The sequence below is a fragment of the Pocillopora damicornis genome, chromosome 5 (genome assembly GCF_964200805.1).
Source record: "Pocillopora damicornis chromosome 5, jaPocDami1.2, whole genome shotgun sequence".
In the NCBI taxonomy this organism is placed as follows: Eukaryota; Metazoa; Cnidaria; class Anthozoa; order Scleractinia; family Pocilloporidae; genus Pocillopora; species Pocillopora damicornis.
This window is the reverse complement of record NC_142674.1, coordinates 22467018-22482875: the sequence shown is the minus strand read 5'-3', so window position 1 is coordinate 22482875 and position 15858 is coordinate 22467018. Positions and strand designations below refer to the sequence as shown.

The window sequence follows — 15858 nt, the reverse complement described above, 5'->3', positions numbered from 1 at the left end:
GATTACAACCAGAGAGATGTGAGCAGACTTACTTTGATCTTGCTCCTGCGAGGGTAGCAATTGAAAGAACGAGATCCTTTACGAACTTAGGATAGCGATAGAATAAGAAAGCGAAAAGGAAAGATAGATGGCGCAACTGACTGATAAAAACGTGATGAGGTTAATCACATAGCCTACGTGTAGCCGTACCCTCCCCCCTCAAGCTTCCGTATCACCTTGGGGGGGAGGGTGCAATTAAACGTAGGCTACTATTCACTTTCCGTTTCTCATATTCTCATGCTATTCTCCAAAAAGTTTCAGGGATTCGTTTTTCCCATCCATTTTATTGTTCCATTAGTGACGAACAGTACAAAATACAAAATTTTATCATATGCTATGAAAATAAATGTTCCAATTCCTCTAGCGATTTATTTTTCGTCTCAGGAAGATAAGCAAAGAAAAACAACCAACCCAGAAGCGAAATTCCCCCATACAGCCAAAACGCCCCGAAACTCGTAATCCATTCAGTTAGAGACAGGAAAGTCATGGATAATACTAAATTAGTAGACCACTTTACAGCTGTAGAAAACCCATGCCCCGAGCTACGGGCCCACAGGGGGTAGATTTCAGAATTTATCGTCCATGGCAGCGGCCCCATCCCCAGACCGAACGCGGCGATGTATAATACAAGGGCTAAAGTTGCTAACCACGCATACTTGTAAGGACAAGCTTGGTACGACCATGTTACCGAATGATCCTTGCGACTGCATCTACCAAAAGCGGCCGTGTTGTCGTTAGAAGATACATTAATTGGAACACAAGAACCATATAAAGGATTATTGGAGGAGTCTTTAGCATAACAAAATCCACAATTTTCTTGGACTCCAAGGCAATCTAAGCAATATCCAGTAGCAGGACAATTGTTGCTGATATTAGAAATCGCTCTCTCGTTAAAGGTTATCGCGGCATCGTGTTGCTTCGCCATGTAAAATGCACCACCACAGAGAAACATGCAAACAGTGACCCCCGCAAGACTTCCTAATAGTAGCTTTCGGCGTCCTACTTTCTCTACCAGATACAATCCAACAAAGGGAAATGTGAAATTACCAAAATATATCACCACAGCAAGCCAGAGGGCCTGTCGGTCTCCCTGTACACCTGACATCTGTAAAATAGTTGCACAGTAGAATCTGGAAACAAAAAACACACTTTTATCAACACTTCATTTTATTATTGATGTGAAGGCCAGGGGTAGGGGGCACGTAGGTCAATTTTTGCTGGGTATGTGCCGTTGGCCTTTAAGAAATTCTTCCTCCCTATAATTTACTCTTCAGCAGATCATAGACCCCATCTTAGTCACTTTGGGGCAAATGCAATTTTCACAATCTCAGCCTAGACCCTTTCTGTTTATGCTTCTACCTTCTAAAGTAATAGATCATCCTATAATGCGAGACGATTGTTAAATATCAAAGCAAATCACCATAACATCTTTAAAACCGCAAGTCTTCCCATTTTTAAATCCCTTCTTGCCAGAATTTCCTTACCCCAAATTCCCGAAAAGTGTGCGACTCCATTTTAATAACTCCATTGAAAGTTTACCCGTTCTATCGTTCTATCCAGTCGTGATAATGCGACCTCATTAAGCAGCACAGGCCCATTCGCTTATCACTAAAAAATATCCCGCTCACCGCCGGGGTTGAACGACCAGAAATAACGGAGGATTGTGGCGCCAAATCGATCTCAGCAATGGAAAGAGTAAGATCACACTGATCCCACAAAAGTGCCAAAAATTTACGGTTTTTCAACGGTTAAAAAAAAACATCAAAACTTGTGATGAAAAGATTCTGGGTAGAAAATATTGACGAGATAATACATCTCTACGTACTAAACTGTCATTTAAAATTGATGCAATGCCTTCTTTACGATTGACAAGGTAACTCAACAAAGGTCCTTTTCAATCAGCTTATAGTCAAAGCTATGCCACGCACTCTGCCTGGCTCGCCCAGAAATCTATATTCTAGGCTTTCAAGTTGCATAGTTAATAAAACAGTTTCACTTACAGAATCAAATTAATCCCTGACAGATCTTGCATTGATACCAACATACAGCCAACTAAAAGAGCCTTCCTTGTACTCGAAGTGTTCAACATCTCATAAAATCTGCCTAAAAACAACAATGACAACCTTTTATTTTGCGGAAAACGTTTCTGTAACACCAAATAACTCACTGTGAAAGGTCTCCAAAAGTTCGGGTTTTATAACAAAACTTTATCAGCAATCGGTATTTTCCACTGAAGAAAATGAGAAAACGGAATGCTAGATTTGCATTGCATTGACAACAGAACAACAACAAAAATACTTTACATGAACACACTCAGAACCTACTCGAGCACAGTGTGGGATCCCATGCAGGACCACCAGGGATCACGCCGGAATTCTTCCCCGTGCCACGTCTCAATTGTGCCGAGATCTCGACTGGATCCCCCTCGGAATTCCCTTCATTATTGCCTTGGGATCACATCGGGTTCAAACTCAAACAGAACCACTCGAAGGATCTTTACGCTTCGTGTAGTGTCAATCAATAACCCAACCCTCCAATAATTAGGAGACTTACTTTTATAATAAGACTCTTGTTCCTTACAAACAGTCTGTATAGCTTGCAGCTCCTCGTCCACATTCGCCGTTCCTCTAATTCTCACAAGAACTTCCCTTGCATGTTCACAGGCGCCCCGGCTGACGAGCCAACTGGGACTTTCTGGAAGCCACAGACAACCCACGAACATGATGGCTGACGGAAGTGCAGCTGAACCAAACATGAATCTACCAAAGAGATGTAGGATTTTACAAGACATTTCTTGAAGATGGTTAGGGAGTATTATGCCAGGGTTTTGTGATCGTGAACTCATAATAATACGATTACTTTTTGATTGTTAGAAGCGTTAAATCTGACTCGCAAACCCTATTAGTGCCAGAGTTCATCTCAGGCAAGTTACGAAACAAGAATCGACTACATGCTGGTACCCAAGTCTTGACATGGTCATTTTGTTATGTTTTGGTCACAGGGAGCTTTGTTCACTCAGTGCCTCCTCAATTTCGTAACCAGATCCTACCGTGCAGCTTTAACTGAAATGTACGCTTGAGCGTGAAAGGTCTGAGTACGAGACTAGCGCCTTCCTTCACCAGGAGTTTTACATAGGCACCAATGAGAGAAACCTGATAAAACCATGGGGAGAGAAGGGGAGGGGGGGGGGGGGTTTGGGATAGTATTAGACCTATTCTCGGTTTGTAGCTGACATCATACATTTATGCAAATAAAGCGTCCGCCATGTTCGTGCCCATCTCAGGAGGGAAATTTCACGCAAATATATCGCCATCTCTACAGTGCCCTCTTTCAAATACTTTGTGTTATGGATATTTCTGATGAAAAAAATCCAGAATCACAAGAGAATATTCTCCTTAGGATACCTGAGCTTTTGGACTAAGCGGAGGGCCATGAAAGCCACGTTCGAGAGCGATATTTTAAGAAAATTTATGTGGTTGGTGTCGATCTAGCAATTCGAAGCGAGCACTGAGTTCAACTCAGAATGTCTGCTCCCGTTAGAAGTCTCGGACCTTCTTTCTTATTTAGTTCTGGTTATTACACAAGTTATTGAACAAGTTACTGTGCAAATAAGCAATTTAAAACATTCATAGTCTTGAAGCGTACAACCAAATGGTGTCTGGCTTCGTAACATCGGTCCGAGGAGCAGAGATTGTAAACAAGATTTATTTGTGGCGGCGAAGGTGAGACAATAGTAGCGGATGAACGATCCTCTTGCAGAAATTTGGATTGTCGCAGAAAGTGGTACACAAATATACGTCAAGAAAAAGGAACGAATATAGTATGAGAAACATACGAAAAGTTCCTCAATCATAACGGACCGATCCCAACGCACTACCTCAAGGAAATGCTTGGCTTAATCCTAAAGAAAACTCCTTTTAATTCATTGAGTAGAGCTTCCTCCAAAAACTGCTTTGGGTACGAAAACAGCAGTGTCAATATTTTCATGGCGGAAACTGAAAAGAAATTAATCCAACAAAGCGAAACCAAACCAGAAGAATGGAAACGTTACATTGATGACGTTTTCTCCCTTTGGGATTGCGACAGAAAAGAGGTGAATTGGTTCATTAAACGGGCTAACTATTTCCAACCTACTATCAAATTCATGGCTGAAATATCAGAGAATCAACCAAATCACTTTTCTCGGTACCACGGTGTTCAAAGGAGAAAGATTCGCAAAAGATTCCATCTGGGATATCAAAACTCATTATAAGCAGACTGAGAACTTCCAATATTTACGTACTTCGCCTCGTGCCACCCACCAGGCGTAAAATGTGGTTCATTAAAGGCAAGCAATAAGATTGCCTAGAACTTACTCTTCGAAAAAAACATTTGAATAGGGCCGTTTGAAATTCAAACAACGCCTCAAAGCAAGATGGTACCCAAAAAACACCATAGAAAGGTGTCTGTCAGGGGTCAACTTTGCCTCTTGACAATCGACCCTTAAACATACACAAAAGCCGAAAGGTCACGAACGTTTATTGCCTTTCGTCATAACATACCACAGGCGGTAAGTGCTAAAACATGGAAAGACCTAAAACCACCTAAAACCGCCTACAACCATCTACAACCGCCTCAAAAATTTCAACAACGACTTACAACCACCTCAGAAACATCTACAGCCACTCGCCAACTATCTAAAACCATCTAAACCATGAATAAAAAATATAACTGGCATGCTCTCGCATTTCATTTCGTGAGATGGTTGATTATACATGGGACCAGGGAGAATATGATTTCAGGAGGAGGTGGAGGTTTCGTACGATTCTCGTATTTCATATACGTGACATGTTGTCGTTTCGCCTTAAGTAAGTCATTTATACCTTGTTTTAGATGGTTTTAGATAGTTTGCAAGTGGCTGTAGATGTTTTTGAGGTGGTTGTAGGTCGTTGTTGAAAACTTTGAGGTGGCTGTAGATGGTTGTAGATGGTTGTAGTTGGTATTAGGTGGTTTTAGGTGGTTTTAGGTGGTTTTAGGTGGTTTTAGGGGGTTTTAGGTGGTTTTAGGTGGTTTTAGGTGGTTTTAGGTCGTTCAGGTAATTAAAAATTTAAAAAAAATATGGATAGAGTAGCGGTGTCTGATACACAACCAGCCCTTGCTGAAAACAAATTTTACAATACCTCCGATCATCTTTTATAAAAAAAGGAAAATCTCTTGAAAACATGCTTGTGAGAGCAAAAAATATAATTTGAAGGCGGTAATGCGACACGACCACGAAAGCCACATGGGGAGTTCGTGCTGGTCTATCTTTACCTTTATTCTCACATCGTGTCGCCGCGGCTAATCGCTTGTATCTACTTTTCTCTCCTCTCTGTTGTCAATTCTTCTTAGAAGGAAGACTTATTTTTAATAACTGATGGTATTCGATAAAATCCAATCTCTTTGTCCCGATCACTTCTGCTGCCACATTAAGTTAACATAAAAGACAAAAGAAATTTTTCTAAATCTCTTTACCTCCATCCCGTCTTCTTGTAAGGGCTTAATATACCGTCAACAACAGAAGCGACAAATTCAGCTCCCGTTAGAAATAGGTAATACACGGAGACTAAACGACCCCTGATACTCCATGGCGCAATTTCAGCGATATAAACTGGAACGGTAGTAGACACCCCTCCTGCAAACAATTAAAGAAAAAAAAAAAAGGGGGTTTCACCTGATAAAGCAATATGGTACAAGTCACTGGATTCTGCAGAAAAAGAAAAACTTTTATCTCACAGGGCTGAGTGGTATAAATCACTGGATCCCGAAGAAAAAGAGAAGCTTTTGTCCAAATCAGCAGATTGGTATAAATCACTTGCTTCTGCAGAAAAACAAAATCTTTTGTCTAGCAGAGCAATTTGGTATAAATCACTGGATACTGCACAGAAACAAAAGAGAGCAGAATTATTTAACTTGCTCAATTCTGCACAAAAACGAAAAAAGGGCAGAATGGTATAAGTCATTGAATCCTGAAGAAAAAGAAAAACTTTTGTCTGGCAGAGCAGAATGGTATAAAACGCTGGATCCTGCAGACAAAGATAAGATTATATCACAAGTCCAAGCTAATATGGAAGCCCATAGAAACTCAGTTCAACTTGATTTAGATCATAAGATCACAGCTTTTCAAAGTAAGATTAGAGAAGATTCATATTATATTTTCTCTGTTTGTAACAGAATACAATACAGAAAACTGTTATCCAGTTAAAAAAAACAAATGTACAACACTCAGCAAGAACTATTTTACTGAGTTGTATACCCATGATTCCTTTCCGTCTTGGAATGACCTATCACCTATCGCCTGATGACAACATTTTTTGAAATAGGTGTATGCCCTTAGCCAGACTTGAGCTCACTGTTCAGTATACTAGTCCGATACCCGTAGTATCACTACACTTGATCCTAAGGATCCAATACCATCCAGGTATCCCAGTTACCCTGCTCACAGGGTCTAGTTTCAAAATAGGATATTCGGCTGAATAACCCTTCAACCCCTAGAATGGACGTGACACACATCTGTAACTTCCACTTGTGGTATCGATAAATATTTCGAAATATGAACGCGTAAAATCATTAGAAATTAATCACTCCTTGTATGTTCGTTGTGGTTTCCGGCGTTCTCTGCCGTTCTAAGCTTGCTTTACAATCACTGTTACTTCGTCTTATAACAGGAATAACAGAGATGACAAAGCAAGCTTAAAGCGACAGAAAACGCCGGAAACCACGACGGACACACAAAATGTGAGAAGATTTTATTAATTTTACGTGCAAAATGTTATCATTTCGAATATTTACCGTTGTATAAATCGACCTTATTTCGTCCCCCATATTATTCCTTATAACGTGTTCAAATTCTTAGCGGTTCCTCTGGAAACTAGCCCCGGGTCACACGACGCGTGATGCTTTTATGAATTTTAATTCATGAAAAAATTGTTTGCTTTCTCTCGAGACGTGAGCTTGAGACGCCTGTGCTCTAAGGAGCCTCAACTTTAATTAAGGTACTTGCTACTGTTCTTGAGCTTGTGAGAACTTTTGATTCCGAGATTTTCCCCGATAAACATGCAAATATTGCACAGCGATTTACATATTATGGATATTTCGTAGAAGCCTAATTTTTTGCTTACTTACCTATTCCAAAACCGACAATGAGCCGACCAATGAGTAGAACATTTCTGGATGTAGCAATTGCCTCCACCACGGCTCCTACCGTTAGCACCATAGCACAAGCTAACAGCATGGGTTTCCGCCCACATCGTTGATTCACAAAACCTCCCAGAAGTGCTCCCACTATGGCTGTACCAATTGCTACGCTCACGATGAGCTCTTGCCAAAATGTCGACAAATGAAACTCTTCTTTTACAAGGATCATTGCTCCAGAAACGACCGAGAAGTTGTATCCCATCTCAAAGCCTCCAATGGCAGCGAAGAAAGTGAAGATATACACGCAGGCTGGAGTTCTTGGTTTCGCTTCACTGGAACTTTCCATTAACGGCTCCTGCTCGGTACTGTTACCAAGTATCTGATTTCTTTTCAGTTGTTCCATATCCATGACGCTCTAAGTTTGGTCGACGTCTTTCACAAAAGCGTGATCGCTTTTAATAATCAAATGTAATAAGGTCTTAGTCAAACGAGTTTTTAACCATTTCCGTGTGGAGAAAGTTTCACCGGATTTCGAAAGCGATTATTCTTGTAGGCGGTAAACGTGCGGAACGTTGGGCACTGCACGACATATATGAATATTTATTACCCACTGAAAAATTGCCTCAGGCTTGACCACCAGCGTGCTAGCGAAGTTGAGTGGAGCTGTAATTCAAAGATTAGGGACTTCTCAGACTCGTATAGTCTAGTACTATACGTGTATGCGGGTGTTAATTTTACAGATAGTCTAAAAACGCGTTTAGACGAAGTGTGCTTGTCACTGTTATTCATTTGCATATCTTTCTTTTCAGTGCCATTCGTGTTCCACAACAAAAGAGATACTAACGTAATTGCACCGGTCCTTGACCCTGAAGGTCGCTAAACAATTATGAAAACGTCAAGGAAGACTATCGCATGCAAATTGTTGAATAGTTACCAGGGCGGGAAAGAAAGTGGATATTTCCACCCACGCTGGAATTCTTTGTTTCGCTTCATTGGAACTTTTCAGTGATGATTCTTGCTCGGTTTTCTTTTCAAGTAAAAGTATTCGACCGCTTTCTTGGTCGACTTCTTAAACAAAATCAAGATCGATTTGAATAATAACGTGAAATTCATGAAACCACGTCTTGGTTAAATGTCCCTGAGGAGAAAGTTTCGCCACAAGTGGCCCACTACTCCAGTCAGCACACATATTTCTTACATAAGGTATACCCATTGAAAACTTTTCTAAAAACCCGAAATCACGCTTAGTACGCTTATGTTGCCTGTGCTTTCACCAGATGACCAAACCAGTTACAGATTAGACTCCGTTCTTACTTGTTCAATCCAATTTACATGGTAAAAGAAGCGGCCAGAGTTTTGACAATTTGATATCAACGTCCGGAAACTTTCACAATATTGACTGTATAGAATAATCGATTCTTTTAATATTCAATCATGCGAGCCAGATATCTGTAGGTTATCACACTATGAAAATCTGCTGAGAGAAAAAGAGAGTCTACTAGAAGGCGTTATTTCATTTTCTTGCTCAGTCCTCGTCAACTTAACTAGCTGAGGCACAGGCTGCCCAAGCTCCAGCTGTGAGATGATCATCTTGCGACATTAGAGTCATGGCCAAAATATAGGAGTTTGTATAGGAATATTTAAGTCCTTCACTTGGAAGTAGTAAACCTAGAAATGGATAACTCGCTGAAATGACCTCGTTGCAATAAAGTAAGCGGTCGCAAAAAAGCAATGCACTATGAAAGTAAGGTGAGGTATTTATTGAGAATTTGACTGTATTTTTACTTCCCAAAAGCGGTCGTTAATATTCCCATACAAACTCTTACATTTTCGTCATGACTCTTATTTCGCAAGATGATCATCTCACACCTGGAGCTTGGGTTGCCTGTGGCTGAGGCCGACACAAGTTGATCCGCTTATTAACAATGTCAGTAATAGGGTTGCCAATGAGAATTCCCCTCAGTGTATTCTAAACTTTGAAACGACTGGCAAATGTCTAGTTACCAGAAGCGGGGAACTGAGTTGCGAGCATTCCTCATTATTAGTGCTTCGGCACAAGCCCTTGAGCAACGCGAGCCGGCGAGAGGTCTGTAAGGGGTCTGGCACTAATAATGTAGTTTCCACACTCTCACGATATTCTCTGAGAAGTTTTAAGGATTTTTTTCGATCATCCATTTCATTGTTCCATAAGTGACTAACTAGACAAAATACAAAATGTTTTCACATGCTATGAAAATAAATGTTCCAATTCCTCGGGCGATTTATTTTTCGTCTCAGGAAGATAAGCAAAGATAAACAACCAACCCAGAAGCGAAATTCCCCCGTACAGCCAAAACGCCCCGAAACTCGTAATCCATTCAAACAGAGACAGGAAAGTCATGGATAATACCAAATAAGTAGACCATTTTACAGCTGTAGCAAACCCATACCCCGTGCTACGGGCCCATAGGGGGTAGATTTCAGAATTTATCGTCCATGGCAGCGGCCCCATCCCCAGACCGAACGCGGCGATGTATAACACAAGAGCTAAAGTTGCTAACCACGCATGCTTATAAGGACAAGCTTGGTACGACCATGTTACTGAATGATCCTTGCGACTGCATCTACCAAAAGCGGCCGTGTTCTCGCTAGAAGATACATGGATTGGAACACAAGAACCATATAAAGGATTATTGGAGGAGTCTTTAGCATAACAAAATCCACAGTTTTCTTGGACTCCGAGGCAATCTAAGCAATATCCAGTAGCAGGACAATTGTTGCTGATATTAGAAATCGCTCTCTCGTTAAAGGTTATCGCGGCATCGTGTTGCTTCGCCATGTAAAATGCACCACCACAGAGAAACAAGCAAACAGTGACCCCGGCAAGACTTCCTAATAGTAGCTTACGGCGTCCTACTTTCTCTACCAGATACAATCCAACAAAGGGAAATGTAAAATTACCAAAATATATCACCACGGCAAGCCAGAAGACTGGTCGGTCTCCCTGTACACCTGACATCTGTAAAATAGTTGCACAGTAGGATCTAGAAACAAAAAACACACTTTTATCAAAACTTTATTTTATTATTGATGTAAAGACCAGGGGTAGGGGGCACGTAGGTCAATTTTTGCTGGGTATGTGCCGCTAGCCTTTGAGAACTTTGGGACAAATGCAATTTTCACAATCTCAGCCCAGTCCCTTTCTGTTTATGCTTCTACCTTATAAAGAAATTGGACATCCTTTTATCCGAGCCGATTGTTAAATATCAAACAGAACACGCTAACATCTTTTAAACCGCAAGTCTTCCTATTTTTAAATCCTTTTTGCCAAAATTTCCTTACCCCAAAATCCCGAAAATCTTACGATTCCACTCTAATAACTCCATTGAAAGCTTACCCGTTCTATAGTAAATCCAGTCGTGATAATGCGACCTCATCAAGCGGCACAGCCCCATTCGCCTATCACTAAAAAGTACCCCGCCCGCCGCCGGGGTTGAGCGACCAGAAAATAAATAGGATTGTGGCGCCAAATCGATCTCAACAATGAAAAGAGTAAGATCACACTTGAAGATTCTCCAAGTTTGAGCCCAACACCAACAAAAGTGCTAAAAATTTACGGTTTTTCAACGGTTACAAAAAAACATCAAAACTTGTGATGAAAAGATGCTTGGTGGAAAATATTGACGAAATAATGCATGTCTACTTACTAACCTGTTACTTTGATGCAATGCATGCTTTACGATTGACAAGGTAACTCAACAAAGGCCCCTTTCAATCAGCCTATAGTCAAAGCTATAGTCAAAGCTATGCCATGCACTCTGCCTGGCTCACCCAGAGATCTATATTCTAGGCTTTAAATTGAAAGTTGTGTAGTTAATAGAACGGTTTCACTTACAGAATCAAATTAATCCCAGACAGATCTTGCATTGATACCAACATACAGCCAACTAAAAGAGCCTTCCTTGTACTTGACGTGGTCAGCATCTCATAAAATCTGCCTAAAAACAACATTGACAACCTTTTATTTTGCGGAAAACGTCTCTGTGACACCAAATAACTCGCTGTGAAAGGGTCTCCAAAAGTTCAGGTTTTATAACAAAACTTGATCAGCGATCGGTATTTTCCACTGAAGAAAATGAGAAAACGGAATGCTAGAATTTCATTGCATTGACAACAGAACAACAACAAAAATACTTTACATGAACACACTCAGAACCTACTCGAGCACAGTGTGGGATCCCATGCAGGACCACCACGGAATCACGCCGGAATTCTTCCCCGTGCCACGTCTGAATCCCGCTGCGATCTCGCGCAACTGGATCCCACTCGGAATCTCCCATTATTACCTCGGGATCACATCAGGTTCAAACTTAAACAGAACCACTCAAAAGAGTTTTACGCTTCGTGTAGAGGTGTCAATCAATAAACCAACCATCCAATAATTAAGAAACTTACTTTTCTTATCATAAGATTCTTGTTCCTTACAAACGGTCTGTATAGCTTGCAGCTCCTCGTCCACATTCGCCGTTCCTCTAATTCTCACAAGAACTTCCCTTGCATGTTCACAGGCGCCCCGGCTGACGAGCCAACTGGGACTTTCTGGAAGCCACAGACAACCCACGAACATGATGGCCGACGGAAGTGCAGCTAAACCAAACATGAATCTACCAAAGGGATACAGGATTTTACAATAAATTTCTTGAAGATGGTTGGGGAGTATTATGTCAGGGTTTGTGATCGAGAACTATTATAGTACGATTACTTTTTGATTGTTATAAGTGTAGAATCTGATTCGTAAGCCCGGTTAGTGCCTAAGTTTATCCCAAGCAAGTTGCTGGCTGGTACCCAAGTCTTGACAAGGTCACTCAGTGCCTCCCCCATCTCGTACCCTGATCCTATTGTGCAACTGTAACTGAAATGTAGGCTTAGGCGTGAAAGGCCTGGGTACGAGACTAGTGCCTTCCTTCACGAGGAGTTTTACGTAGGCACCCATGAGAGAACCTGATAAAACTGTGTGGAAAATTGGAGAGAAGTGGGTGGGGAAGGGGGGGGGGGCGGATGGGTTGGTGGGGATAGCATTTGACCTATTCGCTATGTGCCACATACTGAGGTTTCGCAACATAAAGTGGGCAAATGTTCCCATAAGCCCTGTCTACAATTTCACGGTTTTGTGCGTAATCAAGTTATTTTGGTTGTTGTTTTGCAAATTTTGTCGATAATGGGTGGAGGAGTGGAGGAAAATACATTAACGTGGCCATCTCAGCGTTACTCTCCATGGCTGATTTGTTTGCAAAATGAGAAATTATAGCAGCTGTCAACGAAATAGGGTGCCTTTCGGAAAAATCGTCGTATGAGCGCTACCTTTAAAGAACCGCAGAAAACTAGATAACACTAAAAAGCATGTCGAGTATAGATTGAGAAAATTACATAAATTCTCACACTGAGAAAATTACGTAAGTTCTCACAGTTTTTGATTTGGTAAGCACATGCGAGCCTTTAAACACAACTAGCGATGTTTGCCTAACTAAATTACCAACCTCCGCGTTTCAGCGGGCCTCCAATAAAGAAACTGAACAGTTTTACTCAACAGACAGTAGTCTAACAAAGTGTGTGAGGCTTTCTTCGATGTTCCTATCGGTTCCTGAGAAAACTATTTGGAAGTTGGACAACGAAAATATTTTGGTTGTTATGATCATACGTCTAAAGAGAAATATTTCGATTTTCGTATAGGTCTCACAACATTTGCTGCGTTAATAACATTCCAGCCAATTTTCATGAAAATCCAACAAATCTACATACCTATGTTAATTCGTTTCAGTAGAGGTAACTCTTATTACTTTTCTTAAACCGAAAAAATGTGGGTTCCGCAGGTTCTGTAGGTTCTACAGGTTCCGCGGTCTGCTGATCGACTGTTTAATAACACCCAGTTTAAATAAAGTTTTCTTGACCGATGTTAGCATTTATTGTGCAAAACAAAAAATAGAACCTTTTAATCAAAGTTTATGTAAAATAAAATCAAGAAATTTAGGTAGCTACTTTTTGGATTTTTGGCAATTTTTTCAACTTTTTCACATTCCAGCGAAAAGCTTAATTTCCGTCATTTTACGACAACCAGGACAACCCTTTCGCTCTTCGCTACGGGTTCCTCTTTCAGCCGTATCTCGCGTTCGTTTTAAAGTTATGAGATTTTCTTTCGAAAAATTAAAGTTCACTGCCTTCTCTGACTAAAGAGAAAAAAAAAATTTTTAATTTTGACCAGAATTTGTTGAAAGTAATCTAAGTAAGTTAACATAAAAGACAAAAGAAATAATTCTAGATCTCTTTACCTCCATCCTGTCTTCTTGTAAGGGCTGAATATACCGTCAACAACAGAAGCGACAAATTCAGCTCCCGTCATAAATAGGTAATAGACGGAGACTAAACGACTCCTTATACTCCATGGCGCTATTTCAGCAATATAAACTGGAACGGTAGTAGACACCCCTCCTGCAAACAATTAAAGAAAAAAAAACGTAAGGTCCTGTCATCTATCTCACCGAATATCACTACAAGCAAAGATTAACTCGATTTAGTTTTTATTTAAATCTCTTCCTTTTTTGAGGGAGGTTTTACGAAAACTGGAGTATTTCAACTCATTCCAAAATAGGATATTCGGCTGCATAACTCTTCAACCCCTAGAATGGAGGAGACGCATACCTATAATTTCCATTTGTATTGTCGATAATTATTTCAAAATATGAACGCGTAAAATCAATGGATATTACTCCCATCTTGTTGTGGTTTCCGGCGTTTTCTGCCGTTTTAAGCCTGCTTTAAAATCACTGTTACTTCCTCTTATAACAGGAATAACGGTGACGGCAAAGCAAGCTTTAAACGGCAGAAAACGCCGAAAACCATAACGGACACACAAGATGTGAGTAGGTTTTATTTTTTTTATGCGCAAAATGTTACAATTTCGAAATATTTACCGTCGTAAATCGACCATATTTCGTTCTCCATATTATTCCCTATAACGTATTCAAATTCTAAGCGATTCGTCTCGAAACTAACCCTCGGGTCAAACAACGCGCGATGCTTTTAAGAATTTCAATTCATGAAAAAATCGTTCGCTTTCTCTTGAGACGTGACCTTGAGACGCCTGTGCTCTGAGCTAAGGAGCCTTTAAGGTACTTACCGCCGTTCTTGAGCTTGTGAGAACTCTTGATTCCGAGATTTACAGCGTTAACAATGCAAATATTACTCAGCGATTTACATATTACAGATATTACGCAAAAGCTAATTTTTTTTCTTATTCACCTATTCCAAAACCGACAGTGAGCCGACCAATGAGTAGAACATTTCTGGATGTAGCAATTGCCTCCACCACGGCTCCTACCGTTAGCACCATCGCACAAGCTAAAAGCGTGGGTTTCCGCCCACATCGTTGATTCACAAAACCTCCTAGCAGAGCTCCGATTATAGCGGTACCAATTGCTACGCTCACGATGAGCTCTTGCCAAAATGTCGACAAATGAAACTCTTCTTTTACAAGGATCATTGCTCCGGAAACGACCGAGAAGTTGTATCCCATCTCAAAGCCTCCAATGGCAGCGAAGAAAGTGAAAATATACACGCACATTGGAATTCTTGGTTTCGCTTCACCGGAACTTTTCATTAACGGCTCCTGCTCGGTACCGTTACCAAGTATCTGATTTCTTTTCAGTTGTTCCATATCCATGACGCTCTAAGTTTGGTCGACTTCTTTTACAAAAGCGCGATCGCTTTAAATAATCACACGAAATGAGGTCTTAGTCAAACGAGTTTTTAACCATTACCCTGTGGGGAAAGTTTCACCGGATTTCGAAAGCGATTATTCTTGTATGCGTCAAACATGTGGAACGTTAGACACGGCACGACATATATGGATATTTATCACCCACTCAAAAACTGCCTCTGGCTTGACCACCGGCTTGCTAGCGAAGTTGAGCAGAGCTGCATTTCAACGATCAGGGACTTCGCAGACTCGTATAGTCTAGTATTATACGCCTATGCGCGTGTTAATTTACAAAATAGTCTAAAAAGGCGTTTAGACGAAGTGTACTTGTCGTTGTTATTCAGTGCCTTATCTTTGCTTTGTGTACCAATCGTGTTCCACAACAAAAGAGATGGTAATGTAATTGCGCCGGTCCTAGACTTTCTAGGATCGAAGTCCCGTTTAAATTAGCGTAAGGGTAACTTAACCCCAGGAGCTGGATAGCACTCCAACCCACATTGAGTAAATTCCAGAGAGACCACGTAAAAACAATCAGAACGCTCATTGGAAAAATGCTAATGAGAAACAGGATAAAAAATAGAAATCGGTTGTACTTGTGATTGTTGCCAAGTTGCAGTTGTGAATGAATGGTTCGAGCAAAAGGAAAAACGATAAAAAAGGAAATAAGAAACATCCGACGGGTCATTTCTAGCTGCCAGTTCGTATGCATCGGCGATACGCATATTTTGAATTAAAAACAGACTTTAGTACGCACTGAAACGTAAAGTATCATCTATTTCTAAGAGAACGCTAAGAATGATGTTTTCACTCAGTTCTTTTGGGGGGTCCAAATCTGTGGAGGAAGGTCCATATCCGCTAGTGGATTAGGACCGGGGGTTCCAAATCTAGGGGGATCCAAATCCGCTAGGACACCGGCAGTAACTAGAAACTTT

The 15858-nt window shown here is 40.8% G+C and overlaps 2 protein-coding genes across 2 annotated transcripts; both read right to left on the bottom strand.

Moving 5' to 3' along the window:
• Positions 1-303: 303 nt before the first annotated feature.
• Positions 304-9442, bottom strand: LOC113685978 (proton myo-inositol cotransporter-like). Its single transcript, XM_027203564.2, has 5 exons — positions 7183-9442; positions 5533-5692; positions 2593-2798; positions 2040-2142; positions 304-1169 (listed from the first exon to the last, which is right to left on the bottom strand). The coding sequence occupies exons 1-5, from the start codon at positions 7601-7603 to the stop codon at positions 374-376; spliced, it is 1686 nt and encodes a 561-aa protein (XP_027059365.2). The 5' UTR covers positions 7604-9442; the 3' UTR covers positions 304-373.
• Positions 8599-15712, bottom strand: LOC113685959 (proton myo-inositol cotransporter-like). Its single transcript, XM_089206764.1, has 5 exons — positions 14470-15712; positions 13500-13659; positions 11629-11837; positions 11069-11171; positions 8599-10217 (listed from the first exon to the last, which is right to left on the bottom strand). The coding sequence occupies exons 1-5, from the start codon at positions 14888-14890 to the stop codon at positions 9422-9424; spliced, it is 1689 nt and encodes a 562-aa protein (XP_089062890.1). The 5' UTR covers positions 14891-15712; the 3' UTR covers positions 8599-9421.
• Positions 15713-15858: the final 146 nt, after the last annotated feature.

Bases quoted from the DNA above. Each gene is read 5' to 3' on its own strand.
- LOC113685978 (XM_027203564.2), bottom strand. From the start codon at position 7,603: ATGGATATGGAACAACTGAAAAGAAATCAGATACTTGGTAACAGTACC. The intron at 5,693-7,182 runs GTAAGTAAGCAA...AATTGTTTGCAG, and splicing joins CATTGTCGGTTTTGGAATAG to GAGGGGTGTCTACTACCGTT. The intron at 1,170-2,039 runs GTAAGTGAAACT...TTTTGTTTCCAG, and splicing joins TCAGGGATTAATTTGATTCT to ATTCTACTGTGCAACTATTT.
- LOC113685959 (XM_089206764.1), bottom strand. From the start codon at position 14,890: ATGGATATGGAACAACTGAAAAGAAATCAGATACTTGGTAACGGTACC. The intron at 11,838-13,499 runs GTAAAGAGATCT...TCCCTTTGGTAG, and splicing joins TACAAGAAGACAGGATGGAG to ATTCATGTTTGGTTTAGCTG. The intron at 10,218-11,068 runs GTAAGTGAAACC...TTTTGTTTCTAG, and splicing joins TCTGGGATTAATTTGATTCT to ATCCTACTGTGCAACTATTT.